Below are 21,994 nucleotides of genomic sequence, written 5' to 3' on the forward strand. Positions count from 1 at the left end.
TGAAAGCATTTTACAAGCAGTGGTAGTCTGAATCCTGCGCAAAGGGTATATCGACAACATTACAGCTAGGACGTCATAGACGTGTCCCATTTGCTCATGTGATTACAAGGTAGGTGCATAATTTTGAAGAAACTGGTTTAGCCTGGAAAAAGAGACCTGCAAGTGGAATTCGAACTGTACGTAACCCATTGCAGCTGTTCGAGTTTCCATCGAGTGGACAACATGCGTCTCCACTAGAGATTGGGTGACAAAGCATACAAAAATATAGTACACGAATTAAAGTTCCACCCTTATAAGTTACAGATCGTGCAGAAATTATATTCATGAGACCCTGTTGCGTAGGGAGTTTAGTAAACGAGTGTTGGCTAAAATCAACGAGGACATTGGCAATTTCCTTAACAACATATGGATGTCAGAGAAAGTACATTTGCAGCTTAAGGGATACGTTAATAAACAGTATTTCCGTTACTGGGCACAGGAAAGCATTATGAGCTTCACGAGCATCCGTTTCATAGCTTCAAGGTAAGAGTATGGTGTGCTGTATCATGTAATGATGTCATTGACCCTTACTTTTATAAACGTGGGATGACATTGTAACAACAGTAACAATCACTCCGATGATGGTATACTTGAAACATTCTTTACACTGAAACTCCAAGATCTTAAGCTTAACATAGAAAATGTGTGGTTTCAGCAGGACAGAGCCACGTTTTATACTGCTGGGCAAACGATGAAAACGTTTGCCAAGGAAGCACATCTTTCCGATGTCATGAGTAGAGACCACTTGTGACATTTTGTAATTGAAACATAAAAGACATACTGTACACATGAACTTCCGTCAATAAAAGATCTTTTTTGTGTGTGTTTATTCCTGCAAATTACTTTACTTCAAAATTTTCCATTTCCCTGCCACCCTGTACAAGAATTTAGTGACTTCTGTATAGTTAATTGTCAATTTTCAAGCCCACAGAGATTATTAAAATACATCGTGGATGATTCCTTCAGTTAGGATTATAATTAGGATTATGAATCAGATTTCCTGGCTTTCGGCATCTACAGACTGTCCCAAAATTTGTGTGTAAATTTCATTTCCCTAGTATGCAGAACTGGTAAAAACTAGGACAAAGAACCCTAGAGGAATTTTAGTCGAAGGTCAGAAATTTTGTTTGATACTAAACTAGATTACAGAGTCATAGGTCAAAATGAGACTTTTTTCTTTACGGAATTTCAGTGTTAAGTGATGGTGTTATATGATATTCTCTTGAATATCGATCTCTGAAATCAACAAGAAGCCATAGAAGCCATAGAGATATGCCAATTATGTCAAAGAGGTCAAAGGTCACGAAACTAAAGTTTCGCATTTCACATTATAAACAGTATCAACTGATTCGACGTGTAAAACACTGAATAGGGTTTTTCCCTTCCAAGATTTTAAAGTAAAAATGACATGTCCAATAGGAAAATGAGAAACCGTGACCCCGTGATTCTTTATCAGATCACCAGTAATCTCTGGGGAAAAGCTGTACTTTCAATACCGACACGTTCAAAATCCATTTAATCGACACAGGAGCCACCAACCTACGGATGATCACATTTTTCAGAAAGACGGAAAGCGGATTTTTTTCTGGAAACCGGAAAATTGGAAAAGGAAGGCGGAAAATTTTCTAGAAAAACGGAAGTCGGAAAATTTTCCGAAAAAGTGGAAAACGAATGAAACCTGAAAATTTTACGGAAAGCAAAACTGAAAATTTACGGGAAAACAAGGGCATAACAACCCATACATGTCAGTGTCTGTATACATGTAAACCTATAGATCTACAAATAAAAATGAATGGAGCGATGTATGTTCACACTTAAACGCCATTACAAATCACGTTCTTCTTTAGTACATTTTAGACCATTATCTCAAAGAGGTTTATTGCATTTTACTTTGAAACCACAAGTACTAATTTCGTCAATGTTGGCAACCTATATATATTTTTCGAATGGTTTCCTTTAGCATTGAAAGTATATACACCAAACTTAACGTAAACATAACACTACAGAAGTACAGAAAATAAAATGTAGATGTCCCCGTCTCCCAAACACCCAAGCTCGTCAGTGTGGCCATACACTTTAAAATACATTTCTCATGCACAATTATGTAACCCTTGGTTTAATTTCAACTAAACTTGGTACCCGATTTTTGGACGTCTCTCTGTCTGTTTGTTCGTCCTGACGTAAAGATGCTCACTTGCTTAGACGACACTTATCGAGACAAAATTTAAATTTTTAATTTTTTATAAGGTGCGTTTTCTGAATTTTCTTCCTATCGCTAAAAATAAGAAAAAATTAAAATTTTCGATTTCCTCAAAATTACTTCTAATGATTTCGTTCATATTTCATAAAGCAATGTTCTACAACAATCCTATAATAATGCATGTCAGTTTTCTAACAAAAATCAAGAAGGGATAGTTTGTTCTTGGGATGTGTTTTCCGGACTATTTTCTCAGAAACGGCGCAGGTGAATTAGTTCATATTTCGTAGATATGTCGTTAATAATCAAACAATATGATATAACTCATCCTTCTCGAAAAAATCTACAGGGAGTAGTTATTCTTGGGAATAAAATTTTTTCCGGACTGTTTTCCCATAAAATGATTAAAACGATTTTGTTCTTATTTCATTAATATAAGTTATGTCGTAAGTCATTTGTCCTGAAAAATATTCTCAAATTCGAGTTTATTCTTGGAGGTGAGTTTGTATCAAAAATTGATTCAGACATTTTGTTTGTGTCATTAATAACTCTATAATGTTGCGCAAATCATTTATCACGAAAATATTAGAAGAGTAGTTTTCTTGTTATTAATATTACTATTATTCACTATTTTCTCAAATATAACTCATGTGATTTTCTTGATGTGTCACAAACAAATGTTTCTTAAATAACCCTAATATATTATGTTCATTTCTTTTTAGAAAGACTAAGAACGGAAGTTCGCTTTTGAGATTGATTTTACTTCGAACGAAGTTTTCCGAAGACATAATTTTCTTCGCATTTCATATATAAATATTTCAGTAATAACTGCAGTATAACATGATTTAGTTTGAGGAATTAGATGAGGAAGTTCAGAGAGGTGTCCGCACCTTTTAATTACTTACACAAAGATGAAGTCAAACAAATGGACTTTCTAAAATAGTTTTTCCCTATGAATAGTTTGTTGGCACTATTCCTACAGCCAATGATTCTAATTTTGCTTAGTGTCTAAACGAATATTTCAAGTGCAAATGATAATAATAATAACAATAATAGATGCAATATATATATGCAGTCTCTCACATTCTGAACCAGGATTTTCGGTTCGCTTTTAGAATGTAGAAGTTCGGCGCCCTGAAAAAGTCTTGGACATCTTTAGAAAATCTTACTGAATACAGCCCTGAATATAAGGATTACTTTTGTTTCTTATTTTGCTCCTTTTCACCTAAGCACACATGCACGCAACAACTAAATAATCGAGATTCATATTTAAATTGAAATATTTGATAGGATGAATTGTTATACGTAGTTTATAGTGTTATTATTTCGTTGTGTATGTTGCAGTGAGTTATCTATTTAGAAACCAGATTGTTGCGTTAAAAATTGCCTTAATCTGGTCATGGAGCTGTTACTTTGATCCAGTAAAATCTCTGTAATTTGACATTAACTGAAAAGTTCCGCAACGACTACCAATTATTATATTGTGTATTATTGTGTAATATTAAATTATCTTGGCTCACTAGCAACAAATATTTAGTTGGGTTAGTCAAGAATTGGTTTTCATTATGTCACCTTCAAATGTGACCAGACATTATGGTATTACCTAGGTATATAGTAAATGAAATATACTCCTTGCCGGAATTCAACCGCAAAACCATAAGTACTTTATAACTCCTGGCTTGTTGTTCAGACATGTTTTGTGTTTATTCCTTGTTAATTTTTTGTGATTGTTTTACTCATTTATAATAGCCGACAACATAAAACATGCCACATGTGAAGGATCACGCAAAATATTTAATCTGTGAACAAGTGAAAAACGTTCTCTTGAATCTCTTACCCACGCAATTGGTATTTTGTAAATGTATTTTTTAAAATTCAATATGATCTAAACAAAGAAAGAAACTTCAAATGAATATTCGATTACGAATGTAATACAGCAGAAATAGTTGAAAAGTATTTTTATTTAAAAGTATTTTAAGTGTAAGCTATGTGATATATTGAGATAGTGCGCGTCCTTCAGAAATTCACTAGACTTAAATCAAACTAACTAACTAATTCTATGGCCTATGGAACCCGGAGGTTCAATGCCGCGTTCACGAAAGCTCTCCACTGACTCCTTTCCTTAGCCAACTGGATTCAGTTTCTACTTTGTATTCCTATCTCTGCTAGATCCATCTTAATATTGTCCTCCCATCTGCGCCAAGGTCTTCCTAATGGTCGTTTTCCGATTGGTCTTCCAGTCAAGACTTTGAAAGCGTTTCTACTTTCTTCCATTCTAGCTACATGATCTGCCCACCTCAGCCTCCTAGACTTGACGACCCTAACAATGTTGGGTAAATCGTATAAATTATGTAGTTCGTCGTTATGAAGTTTCCGCCATTCCCCATTCCCGTTCCTCTTGGGTCCGAATATTCTTCTCAGGATCTTGTTCTCAAATACTTTCAGTCTATGTTTCGCAAGCATACAGAACAACAGACATGATTATCGTTTTATATATTTTAAGCTTCAAATTTGTCGACAGAATTCGCGACGACAAGAGATTTTGAACAGAATAGTAACACGAATTCCCTGCTTTTAGTCGATATTTAATTTCTTTGTGAATATGATTTTCGTCTGTTAATATTGATCCTAGATATTTGAAACTATCCACTTTATCAAAAGTATTATTTAATATTTTAACACATCTACAATTTGCCGTATTACGGTTCCGACGCACTTCCATGTATTTAGTTTTCTCTGCATTTACTTCTAAACCCATGTCCCTGCAAGCGTTTAATAAGATTTCTGCATTTCTTTCTATTGTTCTCCTATCATCCCCTATTAAATTTACATCAGCATATGCCATAACTGTAGTTTTAATTAAAGTCTACAACTAACATAGAGAGTAATACAAAAATATGTCCGTTTTGCCATTAATTGTATTCATAACTTTTCAATTATGCTAACAATGTATATAATTGTTAGCTTTGCTTCTAATTGTCTAAGTAAGCACAATGTTAAAGCTAGTGTTTCTTACTAGGCCTAGAAGTGCCAGTGACGGCGGAAGATCAGTTCAGATTTGAATATGAAGAATATGAAAATATGAATTTAACTGAAGAAGAAAGAGTCTATCTGGTAAGTTGAAAACTGAGGTTAAACGATTATTAATACATCCATGCCTTCTGCAGTTCCTAACCTTTACATACAAGGAACTATAAGAACAAAGTAAATCTTGAAAATACAAACACTCAAATCGAAGAATTTGACAAATTTAAACATTTTGGTTTTCCTAACTCTTGAAAGAGCAGATTTTCAAAATTTTGCTTTTCAGTGTGCTTACTAGTTTGCTTGAATACTGTTCCATATGACATAGCTTAAGTCGCGATTTTAACGGATTCCTTTGTCTTTTTGCCAGTAAGCTCTCTAACAGTGATCAATTAGATTTTTAAAGAGAATAAAAAACGAGATTTTCCTCGGAGACAGATGAAACACCGGCATAGCAAAAGGAACCGACAGGTGAGGACAGTTCAGGTTGGCAATCTGAAAGGGAGAGAAAATAGGGTAAACATTTTTAAATATACAAAATTTTGACCATTTTCACAAATGGTAAAATTATTAAACTGATGCATATACTCAATCTCAAGTTTTCTCTATGGTTCAAAATTTTATGACTTAATGAGAGTCAATATTGATAGGCTCATCAGGAATTTGTGTTACATCTTTGTTACTTCCTGCTAGTGTATGTAGTACCCAACTTAGAACCAGGTACCATCTGGTTCTAAGTTGAGCTGGTAACACCATTAGGCATTGCCCTTTCCAGGTTTTGAGTTAAGTAAAACCAGGAACCAGATTTTCCATGACTCTAAGCCAGAAATGGGTAATGTCTGATGATAAATAAGTTATTAAACCTTACGGCATGTTAACAATAACTAAGTTGGTTCATCAATAAAGACTCATCATCAGTGTTTATGAGGTGACTACAACAACAAGGCACAGAAAACGAAACACGTCTGTGTAGTGGGAGAAGTGATGAATAGATTGAGCAAGTTTGAAACCCATGACGTCAGGAGTTTAACTTTGACAGCCGTTCAAGCATACGTAGTTTCAGTTTCACATAAGGCGACATGGAAGTGACATGAGAAGAACATAAATTCTGTTGACTATCTTGCAAAGATCAATGCTCCGTGTGTACCCCATCCTCCATATAGATCTGATTTAGCCCTGTGTGATTTCTTTCTTTATCCAATTTCGAAAAAAGCACCTCCGGGAACGGTGTTTCGCATCTTCAGGGATAATGGTGAAAGCTGCGGAAGCGATTTTGAAGGGTCTTTGCAAAAATGGCTTCCAGTACGTCTTTGATGACTGGCAAAAACATTGGGACAGTACATTGCATGTAATGAGGGCTATTTTGAAAAATACTATCAACACTTGGAGGGTTAGTACAGGTAATTATGCTTTATTCATGTATAATTATTCTTTATTGATCAGTTCTCCTATATTATTATTATTAGTTTTTTTAAATGAAACGAATTCGAGAAAGTGAATCACAGTACCGGAAGAAACGATAGGAAAAGCAGGAAAATGAAAAGTGGACTTAAAGTGCATTACTGAAGTATTTTTCTTCAGACATTGTAACTAGTAAAAGCCAAAGATCTAATGTGTCTATTGATAGTGAAAGTGCGATCGGTGTTGAATATTTGGAAGAACAAAGGCGTCCTAGTCAAGAAAGAGAATCTGAACGTCCAAGAGAAATTAATGAGCTTGAAAAAACATAGATCTCAGAAATTACAGTTACAAAAGAACTCGAACCTCAAAATAAGCACTCACACTCAAGTGACTCAGGAGATGAAGAACCTGCTCAAGCACTAATTGTTGACTTACAGGATGAGGTGAATGGTCAACCGTATATAAATATAACCACAGGACGCTACTTGTTCGTCAAGAACACATGGATTGCGATTTCACCTATGTTACTCGTTACTCGTTACTGTTACTTGTTACTCATGGAGAAACGAAAAAATGACTCACAATCGGGTTTACTATACTCTGCCAAATCGAGGAAAGATTCTGCGTCATGGATGGCTAAGTTTCTTGGGTTGAAGAGCCTTTCAGAGGCGAAAGCTATTTGGAAGGGGTGAATTTGTTGTGAAAATGCGATCCACTCATGGATGAGCACCTAAAAGGATGAGATGGAGAAAAAGATTACAGTCTTGCTCGTTACTGGATTTTACAATTCATTGATCGGTGTGTTGAGGAACAAGTGTGGAGCAAGATTATTCAACAAGTTGGGGAAGCAAACTCTTTCATTTTTGACAGCACACCCGATGTTTCCCGCAAGGGACACAACATTAGTCACGTTTTACGGTATATAAAAATGGAAGTTGTGAAATCTATCTTCGATTTTATTGAAATGAAGGGGAAGAATGTAGAAGACCTGATAGTACCAATTCTGGACAAGATTAAGAAAGATGGTGTGGACATTCAAGATTGTAGAGGACAAGAATAGACAATTATGGTGGGTGTATACACTGGAGTCCAACAAAGCATCAAAGAAGTGAATCCTTTAACATTTTTTTTCATAGCATGCATGAATCTTTTCCTGAATCTGGTCATTGTACATGCACGCTCTGTTCCCGTTGCAGTTCATTCCCTTCTGCTCCCTCTGTTACATTTTTTGAACATTGGTGCATATTTTTCTTTCTTTCTTCTCATCAAGCCACAAGGGGACCACTCTTACTATTTTAAATTGACATGGTTTGCAACGCTTGACTGATACTCACTGAAGTGCACGACACGGTGCAGTTAATTTGATAAATAAGCACATCTTTCAAATTCTAGAAGTGTTGATATAACTTTCAACAAATTCAACAGAAAACGATGCAACACTATAGAATGTACCTCAATTACTCACTGCAATGCATTTATTTGCATTTTTGTGCCATCTCGAACTCTGGAGTAGGGTGTTTGAGGAAATTAATGACACACAGCTTCACCTGAAAACAACAGGCTTGAGTATTCACGATTATGCGGCAAAAATCTGTGTACTAGAATCGTTTTTACTGAAGAACAATGCTAATATTGTGGATGATGGATTCAAATATGCGAAGAATCTTTGCTAGAAACTGGACATCGATCTTAACCATACCAAACAGGAAAGAAGAAGCGAATTCACAGTGATGAATCTGCAGACGATGGATTCTCGTACGAACAGAAACTGAGAAGATAGATGTTTACGTTCCAGAATTAGATCACTCAAGAGATCTCAACACAATTTCAGCAACTTCATGAACCTAGAAACGAATTCTGCTTCTTGGCACCAACTAAACTTTTGGATTCTGAATACGGATGCTAACTAGACAATGTACCTTATGCCGCTAACAAGGAAGAGAGTTTGAACTGGAGAGGAAACATTTGCAAAATCATTACCTCGTCAGTACAAAGGGGGTGTTATAGACAAAGGCCTTCTTGAACTTTTACAATTTAACGAAATATTACTGAAGGTTTTGGGCAAATCAAATTAGCGTAATCAATTGTGAGCGCAGCTTCTCTAAGTTCAAGCTATATTCTATCTTCCAAATGAGGTTGACTAACTTCTCAATATTGACGATTGAAAGTGAATCGGCAAATGGGGTTGATTTCGTTGATATAATTTCATAGTTTGTTGAGCGGAAAATTCGTTTGTAAGTGCTGTACTCTTAATGTTTGAAAAGACACTGTAAAGATACTTTGACATGCTGAAAAATATATAAATGCATTTAATTAGCTGTATAACTACCTTTGCTTCAACTAATAATTAATTTACCATAGCATTAAGGTTGTAATGGGGAACAAATGTAACTCGCGACTTTTGGGGTCGAAACAATTGGAATACGTTGCGAATGCTGATAAACCATGCTATGCCACTGGGTTGAAATAATGATTTTTACATTTCAAAAATCTATGCATGATTAATAACTTTGTAATATGTTGCCTGAGTCGCAAGCATTAGAAACGAAAATAAATTAAAATTTATTAAGGTTCTGTGAAGGTAGGCTCTTTCGATCTTCCTCATATTTACTAAATCACCATGTCATCGATATCAACCAAGCGGAATATAATTCCCGTACGTCTAAAAATGTAATTTACTGATGAAAGAAATTAAAAGTACTATTAAATGTACCAATAGTGGAAAATATTATTACTGTCGTACTTCATTACGTTAGGTAGGGTAGTAACTGTTGCAGGTACAATGTTGTAATAGATTGATAAGGAAGGGATAAATTGCTGGTGAGTGGATTTGTTTCTTCATAAGTCTATTACTAATACTGTAACACTATGATACTGTAAGACTAATACTGTAACTGTTGACACTATGCACAACAGAAATGAGAGATTTATTTATTTATTTGAATTGGAAGCATTAGGTACTTATTATTGATCGACTTCATACCAAGCAGTAAACAAACCCTGAAAGAAATCGGCATTGTTTCACAGAAGTGAAAGTTTTATATAAGTTATTTTGAAGAGTTGGGTATGAACTTATATTTTTGTCATTATCCAATTTCAAACTCAAGCAATAGGCTCCATTGAGAAGCTTAAAAATACGATGGAATGACTTCACCTCCTTTCTCCTATCTGTTTTGAAGTTTATGCAATAGGGAAATTCGTAAGTCTCAAAGTTCTCTACATTCTATATTTTGTCTGTTTACAATGAAATTTTATTTTCAATAGGATATAATTTGGCTTTAAAAAAGACCTAACTGTCCACCTGTCTTTAAAAAGCTTTGCATTTCTATCCATGGAGAATATTTAAAGAATGTAACAATTCTTTGGTTAATTGAAATCTGTCTTTCGAAGTAAATAATTATATAATAATAATTATATAAATAATTAAACTAACGTATTCCTCTTAGTTTTTCAGAAATTTGGCATTTAAAAAACAAGTGGATGACCAGTGTTTTCAAACAAAACTATACATTTTTACGAATTATTAATTTTAAATATCACGCTCATTTCTGGGAAACACCAAAGTAATTAATTTGCCTTATACGATGTGGTCTACAAAGAACGCGTTTAATACACTCCTTTACTGTCTACCTTTAGTTAATATGGTAGAAGACCAATCAAATGACTTTCTGAATTCATGGTAGCAAAAGAACTGCATGTGTTATAATGTTTATTTCTATTCACCACGCAGTTCTGCTGAACATACTAAAAACAGGGACGTGGCTTTGTTTCTTCAACGAATTTCATTTACGTATACATATGTATGTAGTACTATTCTATACTTTTACCTAGGTACATATGCGATTAGCCCTGGTTCGTTTTCCAAGGATAGTGATTCGGAGTTAATGTGTATTCTTTCGTTCTTTGATTAGCCGTCCTAGATGAATGTTAAATTTATAAAGGTAAGTTCATGACAAATGCTTCTCTTCTTTAATAGTATTTAAAGAGCCAAGCACGTCAAAGATGTTTCTTTATACGATAGTAAAGAAGGGAAGAAATTTACATAACAGCTACCTTGTATGACGATGGATTAAATCCATTTTTAAGAAAAAAAATGTAAAATGAACTTTAAATACTTGATTGTTTTGGTCTTATGATTCTTATAACTATTAGCAATGTATAAGTAGTAATTATGAATTTTAGTCTACCGTTATATTCTAATTTTAATGACCAATATCGTAATATTTTTCAGTGTCGGCAGCAATGTTTCTTAGATAAGTTTCGTGTGGTAAGTATATTATACGATGATTTCAAATTGTTACCTAATTCAAGTGTTAGTTTATTGGGAATGAAATGACTAAGTAAAATGCATTTAACTTAAAGTTCACTTAAAGCTTATGAATTGCCTTACTATATCGAACTATATTCAAATAGATCAGCTTATACAGAATATATTAATATTATTTGCATTAATTGATGAGACATAACAAGTAAAGATAAATATATCTTTTAAGTTATTAATATTTTGATATAACAAGTATTAATATAATGTTAACATTAATATATGTAGAGTATATAGAATACAAAGCACATTCAATAAAAATCTGATGTCTCAGTCTATAATATATAAATAAATATATGGGGAAACTGATATACTCTTCTACTTAAACAAGCTTTTAACATTTGGTTCCAGCTACGACGAAAACTATTTTTATAGATAAAATCAAAAAGTAAGTCACAAATGTGTAAGAGTAGCTTAACTACATGACCACGATGAAACATAATTAATACTAATGTAAATTGTTACTTATTTCTTAATGTAACACTTAATTCAAAATCTCTGGTTAATAGTTAACTAAATAACATAGATGAACCGTAATTTGATTAGCATTTCATATATACCCGGTATATACATTAAAATGATTGTTTAAAATTATCTCTTTTCTTACGGAACTTATTCCAAGCCACTACTGGTTTTTAATCCTCTTTTTAAGTTATTTAGCATTCCCATACGTACGAGAAATTTCTGCTTCGAATAGAAAAAGGAAGCACTTAACGCGGAAAGCTTACATAATGTGGGAGACTATATGAGACGTTCCGGATTGTAGGGGTGAAGATAACTAAAATGTTACGTGTAATCTGAACGTTTGCAAATTACATTTGAGGTACTCACGTAGTAATATCGAATTGCTCTATGATAGATAGTTGTGTGTAATATATGTATGATACAATTTGTAAAAGTCGTACCTCTTTCACTTAGAAAGTGCAGTTCGAAAAAAGATGGACGATTATTTTGAACACACACTGCATTTTGAGGAGCAAGTCTTTGTTGAAGTTGCCCTTACTGTTCGGAACATCTCATACGTTTTATATTTCAAAAATGATATTAGCTACGAATATTGGGGATCAGACTTTTAAAATCACATTTTACATCTTATAAACGAGTTTCTTTATGATATTGTCCATGAATGGTCTATATAACGACCATGGTATAACTACTCTCACTCTCTAATTCCTAAAGAATGAAGGTATAAGAGGCTCAAGCAATGAATCTAGGATCACGATAGAACTATACAAAGTAAATTTGCGGAAACAATGTCATTAGCTGTGGAAAAGTGAAAAAAAAAAAAAACTTTGCCTCACCATTCATGAGTAACACACGATATATATCTTATACAAAGTAAAAGCTGTAGTAAATTTATAATTGCATATACTTAACCGTTAATCGAAACTCAAACATTTCATACAATGTATTATTAAGAGAGAAAAACTATCTGTTATTTTTGTATCTTTTAGTAGTCATTACGCCCACAAAATCTTATATAACCTTTAACATCCTTGTTCTCACAAGTCAGTGTTGCGATGTTCTCTGTTGGTAACGGTAGTGCAGTAGTATTAACGTGCTTCTTCCTTAGTATCAAGAAGTGCTAACCTCTCACCTCAACTCCCCAGTCAAATAAAATCAATTGAAATGTAGCTTCGGATATATTTGTTAAAGTTTACTACATCAGACAATGGCTAGCTGTTAGCCACGATTACAATTACCTGCGTTGTGTTCTGCGACTCAAGTTAAACTTTAATGTCTGCTGTAAGCGAAACATAACATAAATTTCCTTACATACGCTGGGTAGGTTATCTGTTAGAATGAATAGAATTGAATGAAGTTATATATATTACCAGATATGCTCTAAACAGAATTCTCAGATATACTCTCATTTCAAGGTGGGTCCAATGTAGACGAAAGGAAAGCCTTAAAAGCAGTGAACATAGAATGTTTTGGTGGGAAATGTTAAGAACTTCCAGTGTCATGGTTCCTTGTGTTCGGAATAACCCATGTTTTCACACTTATATGACAATTTAGCTTTCCAACAATTTTGAACAGCCTTTGAAACTATGCACTTTTCCACACAGGTCCATAGGAACATTTTTTCTTGTTTCAGTGTGAGAACTCACTTCTTACAGTTTGTCAGTATAGTTCATTAACACCCTGTATATATATAAAGAAATACGCATATTCTACGTAAAATTTAGAGCTGTAGAAGTTAAGACGAAAGTGTAACATAATTGCCACTGATAGATGAAATTTAGAAACTCTGAGGATAAGAGCTCATTCTGTTGTGTACTAGCTTTCCATACTGGTATTTTGCCCCCAGTTTGTGAAACCTAGAGAATGAACATGTTTGTCTACACTAGGCATTTCCTTTATTTTACGGTGCATACTAAAAATCAACCATTTTAACGAATTACGTCTAGTTTTAAAATACTGATTAATTGAATAGGAGCAATTAACATATTAAATGGAGACATCAGATGCGAGGCTATTTGCTCCCATCATTAAATCCCCATGGCTTCTCATAAGAAGAATCACAAGATAGAACAATGATACAATATAAGATTCCTAAAAAGTATAAATCTAATAAGAGTGTATACAATGATAGAATAAAACAAAAAATATCTATAAAAATTAAAGCAGAGGTCATGAAAATGCTAAATGAATGAAGAGCAAAATAGAGAAATGTAAAGAGATGATGATTAAATACTACTACCACTACTATTACTTAATATTATTATTATTAATAATAATAATAATAATAATAAACAAAATAAACTAGTTTTAAAAGAGTTCATGCAATCAAATACATTTACTTCATTAAATCTATGGTTATAGGGTTATGGCTTTTGTAACATTTTTACCCTGATATGTTCTTGATCTTTTACTTATATTTTTGTACTATATATAATACTTCTTACTTATATTTTTGTTAGAAATATTGTATGCACATATATGTAAACTACATTTTGTGGGATTTTATGATTTTCTATTAGATATGATTTTGTGGTTGTATGACATGATTTTTATTATTACGGAAACGTGTAAGTGGAATACTTAACAGAGTTCTCCTAGTTTCTTCGGATTTATTTCTAATGTACTCAACTAAACAACACAAAAGGTACAATAATTACGTTACGTACTATAAAATACTGACTGAAAAAATATTCAACATTCTATTTAGGGACTTTAAATATATCACATTATTAAAAACCAAAGTTGAACTTTAGGATTGGTAAAACAAAATTAGAAAGGTCAGACATGGAGATAAAAACAGAAACCCTAGTAACCAACACAGAAGTATGAATATTTAAAATGTTACCATAAAAAAATTATAATTGTAACCTGAAATAACTTACTCAGTTACTCCACTTGGTTATGTGAGGGTTAAAAGAATCGTTAATCAAGTAAATACACAAATATACATTTCGGACAAGCTACCCAAATCAAGAGAACTTTTCAATTTCTTACGAACATATGATTTGAACATCTGGCAAGCCATTACATTAGGTATTTACATTAGGTATGATATTACTTTACAGCTTATACTATCCTTTATGTTATAGTTAAACAAGAAGAGATTTCCAATAAAGGACAAGATGCTAACTTTCATGAAGGAGCAAATGGTTGACAATGACCAATTATGGTTTCCAGCCATCAATTCTTCAGTAGATGCCTGTTTCGAAGAAATGGAAAACGAATTCAAAGGAAAAGGTAAAGGGAGGATATCATTTTGCATTAATGAAGGGAAAGGAGTTGATTGTATTTCATACACAATTATGGCTGTAAGTCTATAAAATAACAGTACGCATAATTGAATTCATTCAGTCAATATATTTTTAAAAAGCTTATTAATTTATAAGTATCAAATATTAGCATTGATATGAGTTGGAAATACATTTACAAAATCACAGACAGAGATCAGAGGTAACGAAACAAATATGTGCATTAAATAGGATAAGCGACATAGCATTGGAACTTTGGACGTCACGAATAAGATAAGAAACTACTACTTGTAATTTGCGGTAAGTAATTAATTAGAGTGATATTTTATTTGTTTATATATGTGCATTTTCGTCAATATTGTATATGCTGTGTGATAAAAAAAAATTCGTTTCATGCTTTCTCAAAGAATTTGAGATGTTTTTAGAGTAGGGAAGATTAGGATGCTGACGATAATATAAGCGCAATTCGTTATACTGCAGAAACGGATCCAGTTATTCAAACTTTTTTCAATGAAAAAAAATTAAGCTGAAATATATACTCTGTGTAAAACAAATCTGAATATTCTGTGAAGTATCTCCCATCGCATAAACCTGAACAAGTAAAATAATAAATTTGACCGGCATTTCCTCCATGCGGATAATGGCGGTCAGTTCTTACTAGTGCTCTCAAACGGGTCGGGTCAGGTCAACTCGGGTCGGGTTATCGGGTCGGGTCAGTCGGGTCAGCTCGGGTCGGGTTGTCGGGTCAGGCTAATCGGGTCGGGTTGTCGGGTCGGGTCAGTCGGGTCAGCTCGGGTCGGGTTGTCGGGTCGGGTCAATCGGGTCAACTCGGGTCGGGTTGTCGGGTCGGGTCAATCGGGTCAGCTCGGGTCGGGTTATCGGGTCGGGTTGTCGGGTCGGGTCAGTCGGGTCAGTTCACTTTGATCAACTGAGTTTAGGTTGAGTTTAAACTCGGCTGGAGTCGAAAGCTGCTGTTTTCCACTAGCTGCCTAATTAAAAATAGCAATTTTCAATTGATTTTATAGAAACCATAAATCTATTTTGAACACTTGCAGCTAGTGTTTTTATGATAAATGCTTATTTTTCTACTTGTGTGTACTTTAATTTTTAAATGTGGAAGATTGATTTTACCAATCGACTGTAATATTAATATCTACGCCAATATGGAGTCTGGATTTAGAGCGAAACTAGAAGTTGTTTAAGCAACGCCAAAAGAGAGATTGGATATGGACGACCAAGCCCAAGCAGGGCCGCGGTGGCTCAGTGATAGAGAATTCATCTCTGGTGCATGGTGTCCAGTAGCGTAGCTAGAGTTTTTTTGGGGGGGGCAATGAAGGGCCCAAGAGGATTTTGAGGGGGACATTTCCAATATATATATATATATATATATATATATATATAGAGAGAGAGAGAGAGAGAGAGATACGTAGCATATAGACGAATGTGTTACTTGTAGCATACGCGAAAGTAATTCAATTTATGTTTAGGCTTCAAAAGTTTCATTGAAAAATATTTCATGTGCAGACGTTACTTATTTGTTAGTTACAAATTTTATTTGAAATAAGTTTAATTTATAATCATATAGATCTAACATAAAAACAGTAACGAAATACACAATGTAATGTAAAATAAGTCAAACGTAATAAATATGTCATTTTTGGTATGGCAAATAGCCGCCCCCAGAAAATGTATCTACCCCTCCTTTGCCCTCCTATGAACTTAAAGCTGGCGTCGTCACTGTAACAATATAGTATGGAGTTCTTGCATACTATTCATTGTTGGCGGAAAAATGTCTTCTTTTACTTTCTTTTCTCCACATCAAACGATTACACCGGAAAGTTTACAGAAATGAAAATAAGCTCTTCATTGTTGCATTGGTATGTTCTCAATGATTTTGCATTGTAAATATCGGCTTTAAAAAATATTAACACAGTATGTTAAACTTTCAGTTAAAGAGAATTTTCCAAGAATTGTGCTATATATTTTAAATTATGCTTTATGCTTTATTTTCTAAAATTATGCTTTTAAAACTAGTTTCCCAATGTGAGTGCATTTTCGCGTTCACCCAGTGTCGTGACCATAGTGCTCTCAAACGGGTCGGGTTGGGTCAACTCGGGTCGGGTTGTCGGGTCGGGTCAGTCGGGTCAGTTCGGGTCGGGTTGTCGTGTCAGGTTGTCGGGTCGGGTCAGTCGGGTCAGCTCGGGTCGGGTTGTCGGGTCGGGTCAACCGGGTCAGCTCGGGTCGGGTTATCGGGTCAGGTCAAACAGATCGGATCACGGTTCGGGTCAGTCGGGTCGGGTCAGTCAATTCGGGTCACGGGTCGGGTCGGGTCGGTCTTCAACCCGACCCGACCCGACCCGTTGAGAGCACTAGTTCTTACACAATACAGTTTAATATAAGAACAATTTATTTCATAATAATTATGCTGCTTACCTTATGTATAACTATATGGAAAAGAAAGAAAGGGCTAATTATGTCCACTAGTAAAATATTGATTAGTATATATTTCTTTTACATAGAATTTATGGGGTAGAATAGTACATATGTGATTAAATATTCATTTACATATGTCTTATATGTTAAAATGTAGTTATCTTAACATAATTTCAAAGTTTAGACCAAAAATCAATTTTTAAAAAGGTCTTTACAATAAAAATACTAAAAGCTTAGCTGTTTTTGAGCAGGCTTGCTTCAGTAGGTATACTTTCAAGATACTAAACAATTTTAATTATTTAAATGTTGGCGTATCTTTCTTGTACAATCGAATTATTTGTTATGTTATTAGTAATAGCAATAGGAACCTAGCTATAGTATTTATAAACTGCATGGCAATAGTAATGTACAGAGTGGACCAAAAGTAGCTACACAATCCCGTACTGATTGGTCATGACATTTTATATCATTTGCTTATTGTTATCCATACAGGTATTGACTTTGTTTATTCCTTATTTGTTCTTAATTTATTTTCACTTATACCTTAAGCTTATATATATAACATGACGCTACTATCTTTAAAACCATTTTTTGTGAGACAACCTTTTGAATTGCATCTGTCACAAGTCTATCCTTCTGCAGTGTCCCAACCACCACATTTTGATGTTACCATAATCCGCACCCTATATAGTGAAACCATACCTCACTGTCTCTTCCAAACTCTTCACAAATGAGGCGGAGATCTTTCATCAGAAGCATCTTCACATATTTGGCTTTCGCTAAGTGAACAGCTTTTTGAAAAGCTATCAAAATCCTTCTGTAGATCTTTATTTAGTACTCGTATTTCTTTCACTTACGTTCATTTTCGTTCTTGCTCTGTATTTTACATTTCTTGAATAGTTCTTTTTCCTTTCTCTCCTTTTTCTTACTAGACTTCTCAAATCAGTTTTCTTTCTTCTTTTCAAGTTGGTGTTTCATTGGTATAGGCGTTAATATTTGATAATGCAATGCAATGAAATGAAATCTTTGAGTTTTACGTCCCACGGTTATGCCGGTTAGGCTAAAGGAGACGGGATGATAAGTAATGAATGAAAATCGTGGAATGAAGAAAGTGGTAGGAAACGGAAGAACCCCGAGAAAACCCACGCACATGGTGTTCGTCCACCACAAAGTTCACTTGGCGGCTGGGATCGAACCCGGGACTCCAAGCACCAGAGGTGAACGCTCTACCACTGAGTCACCGCGACCCTTAATATTTGATAATGTCTTATTTTCTCCCCTTTTCCACGAAACTCCGTGCTTGTCGTTGGGAGATTGCAGATGTCTTCTATTGGGACTAACATTTCAGGTTGTTTAAACTATGTAGAACTAAGTTTACGTATCCTTCTGAGCGTTCTTGCGTACGTAGTGAGCGTCCTTGCTGCAGTGAATCAGGTTTGTTGTCTGTTTGTGGATGAGAAGATAACAGCGATCCTGATTCTGAGTGATCAGCTGCTGGAGATGCATCATCTACACAAACGAGCGTATCTGGAGATTTCTTTAATATTGTTTTAGAAACTAGTGCATTGATACCTGTGGCTTGAAACCCAGCAGTTGCTTTTGCAATAATCGCCATGATTGCAATATGCCTTATGAAAAAATTCTGGAATATAATAAAGAACTATCTTCTGAAACTTTCTGCTTTTCATCACGAATAGCTCTTTTTTTTTCATCCTGATTTACTGCATTGATAAATGAAACCGGGTGAACGTTTTTCTCGAGCAATAGTGTCATGCGCTTTCGAGGATATATCAATTTCGGTAGCACGAACTGATCTCTGAAGCTCATAGCTCATAAAACTGTTATAGTCTTCCCCTCTTTCTTAACTGGCAATTGAGCCAATTCTCATAGCTCCACCTACACTGACAGCTTCAGGTTTCAGGACGGTAATATTACGAAATTTAAGGATACCGCCAATTCTTCCCATCAATCTTATTTGCTTCATTAAAACAATCTTTTACGATATTACGTTCGGCATATTCAAAAGCTATGTACCTCAACTGAATAGATGAAAACCCGTTGAATATTTTTGACAGTAATTTGTCATAATTCGCAAGAAAGTGCTCATGGTTTGGAAGAAAGTATTTTTTTCTCCTAAATCTTGGAGAGCTTAAAACATCTTTCTTCACTCGCTGTTGTAAGGCTTTAAAGAAAATTCCATTAATCTTGGCTATGTTCCGAATCGATACCTCTCCTGTTATAGCAACAACAGCGTTCTCCAGCCACTGTGTTGAAAATTTCCCTTTGTCTGTTTGTCTTGTCCACTTAAAAGGGATCTGAAATGAGATGTAAGAATACTATTCAAGACTCAAGAAGATAATACTGATCATATTTATCGAGTTACTGCCTTTTTTGAAACGTATATTTATTAATCTCTTCAACTAATGACTTACATATAGTTCAATCGAGGAAAAATGAATACGTACCTTCAAGCAAACACCCCAAAGTCTTGTGTGTACAAATTGCAGCACTATCGAACAACGAGTCTGGAAATGTCACTTATTTTTTGATCAGAAAATGACAAAACACACTTTTCACTATTGTATTTAAATAAAGACTGCGATCTGGGAAGGAATTCTTATTATTGGGGACTCGGCAGGCAGAGCACCTGTAGTCTGTGATTCACCGTTATATAATAACATTACTGACCGGCAATAATATCTGACCGCCGTTACTCTGCTCTTACCTAATATGAAAACTATCATATTAACATTTCAAAAGTAACTGCTTCTCATATAATCAGAATAACATGTAAACTGTATTGATATAGAGTAAATGTAATTAAAGTTTATTTTTCTGGATTACACATCGCCGTTAGGCCATTTAAACCAATGACAGCTACTTCAAGATTTATGGAAGGTTAAAATTCCTAAGTGTCGTGAATTGAGAGCGAAATACTAGAGACAGTCGGTAGAGATTTTCACTCATTTTAAACTATACAAAGGACAATGCTATAAAAAATTGAAATGGAAACATACTATAGATAGTTTATTTACATTTTATAACTTAATAGTGCCATTTCTAAGATCACTATAGAATGTAAAAGATGTATGTTAAACATTATTTGTTTATTGCAGATTTATCAAAAGTTGATACCTGTATAACTGCATCTGCAATGTTGTATTGCGTAGTCGGAAAAATGAAAAAGGTACGTAGAAACTCTGCGTGAAAATTATCTAAAATATTTGTTGTATGATAGCTATAGTGTGTAAAAATTTGTAACAAAATATTCTAATTACTTAGAAGTTTAGTATTTAAAAAGTATAACATTGGGAAGTAAATTTGTGCGTTTTCAGTTTACATATTTTATGTATATTAACGATTGTTCACACTGCTGGACATTAAAAATGAAACACCAAGAATAAGATATAACAACCTCCAGTATGATAGAGATAGTTTAAGCTCTTAGTATGAAATGATTAGAATTACTGCTTTGTACGATGTTTGGCAGACAGAAAGAACCTTGCAGAAAGTGCAGAGTCAATAGCACGTAGATTAACATGGACATCCAAAGCTGCTAAGACACGACGAGTGATAGAAAAGATGACAATTAAAGACCCTCCTGCGGAATCGCAAGCATGCGCCTGCGACACACTAATAAGCACATCAACGACTGCTGGGGAAAGTCTATGGTGTAATCATAGGTCAGAATTGTTTAGTTTTGATAAACGTTTAGGTGAACTTAATGATCATGGAAGCAGTGGAACGTCTTGTCCATCCAAGAACATTGTGTACTGCACGCTGTCGTTCGTCATCCTGTTGAAAAATATTTTCATGCAGAACCTAGTACAAGGGTCACAACCGATTCCAACTCCTCTTTGATGTACCATCGAATGATCAAAGACTCGTCAACAGGTACAAAACGCAAGCAAGCACGTATCAAATAACACTCTATACCAGGGATGCTAATAAGCAACAACATTTTACTCCGTGGTTATTTGCATCCCTGCTCTATACAATGATGCCAGACTGTTATGACAATACAGAATGAAGGAGTTTGAAGCTTGTTGTTACTTTACTACCAAACATGATCTTTATGATGCTGCAGACAGAAGCTGGATTTCACCGAGGAAAGGAGGTCATGCCGTTTGGTCCTCAATTTACAATTCGCGACACCATTGCAGCCGATCAAAGGAAGCGACAGCAATAGATACCGTAGCCCTCCCGGCACGTATAGTGGCTAGCGCGCTCCCCATTAGTGCACGGGGTCCAATGTTAGATTTCCGGCAAGACAGTCTTTAAAAATTTGAACACATTACGATGGAAAGATCTCACTTTCAATTGTATATCCGTCTCATATAGCCTAGGTGCTGAACAGAACGCAAACTTCAATAAACTGACAACAGTTACCGTATTATTATGCCACACCCCGTTCGATGTCGTTGAACTGTTCGTAGGACACTAGTGGCTGGACAACAACTTTAAATTCGGGTAATGGTGTTCGGAGTGTAGCTCTCCGATTTGTCCTAGCCATACACACAAGAAGCTTATCCTCACGGTCCGTGTTATGTCGAGGCCACTGGGAATCTGCACATATTGTGTGTTGCCTCCATGAAGCCATCTAGTTCACATTCCCACCACTGTGTCTGTATACCGACCAATATCGTGAAGGATAATTAGCTATCTCAATATACAGTATAATTCTTCCATGATGAAAAGCAGAAACCTGTTTAAAATGCTGCCACCGAGGTATTGTTCAACACTGTCACGTCACGTTAACACTCGACTCCTTACTGTACTGTAGCTCTGACCTGCTTTAGTTTCCTGATTATATGGGACCAGGTCAGCGCACGTGATAGGTTACAGAGCCGTACTGCTAATTACTGT

At 34.8% G+C, this 21,994-nt stretch overlaps 1 protein-coding gene across 1 annotated transcript in view; it reads left to right on the forward strand.

Annotated features, from left to right (window-relative positions):
- Positions 1–21,994, forward strand: part of LOC145667670 (uncharacterized) — a 98,487-nt gene that overhangs the window by 32,072 nt on the left and 44,421 nt on the right. Inside the window, exons 5-8 of the mRNA XM_081735130.1 lie at positions 5,256–5,350; positions 10,893–10,928; positions 14,537–14,684; positions 20,245–20,315. Of these exons, the coding sequence (XP_081591256.1) occupies positions 5,256–5,350; positions 10,893–10,928; positions 14,537–14,684; positions 20,245–20,315 (350 nt within the window). The remainder of the gene's footprint in view (positions 1–5,255; positions 5,351–10,892; positions 10,929–14,536; positions 14,685–20,244; positions 20,316–21,994) is intronic.

The sequence above is a fragment of the Thermobia domestica genome, chromosome 1, assembly GCF_964235325.1.
Source record: "Thermobia domestica chromosome 1, izTheDome1.hap1.1, whole genome shotgun sequence".
Classification (NCBI taxonomy): domain Eukaryota; kingdom Metazoa; phylum Arthropoda; class Insecta; order Zygentoma; family Lepismatidae; genus Thermobia; species Thermobia domestica.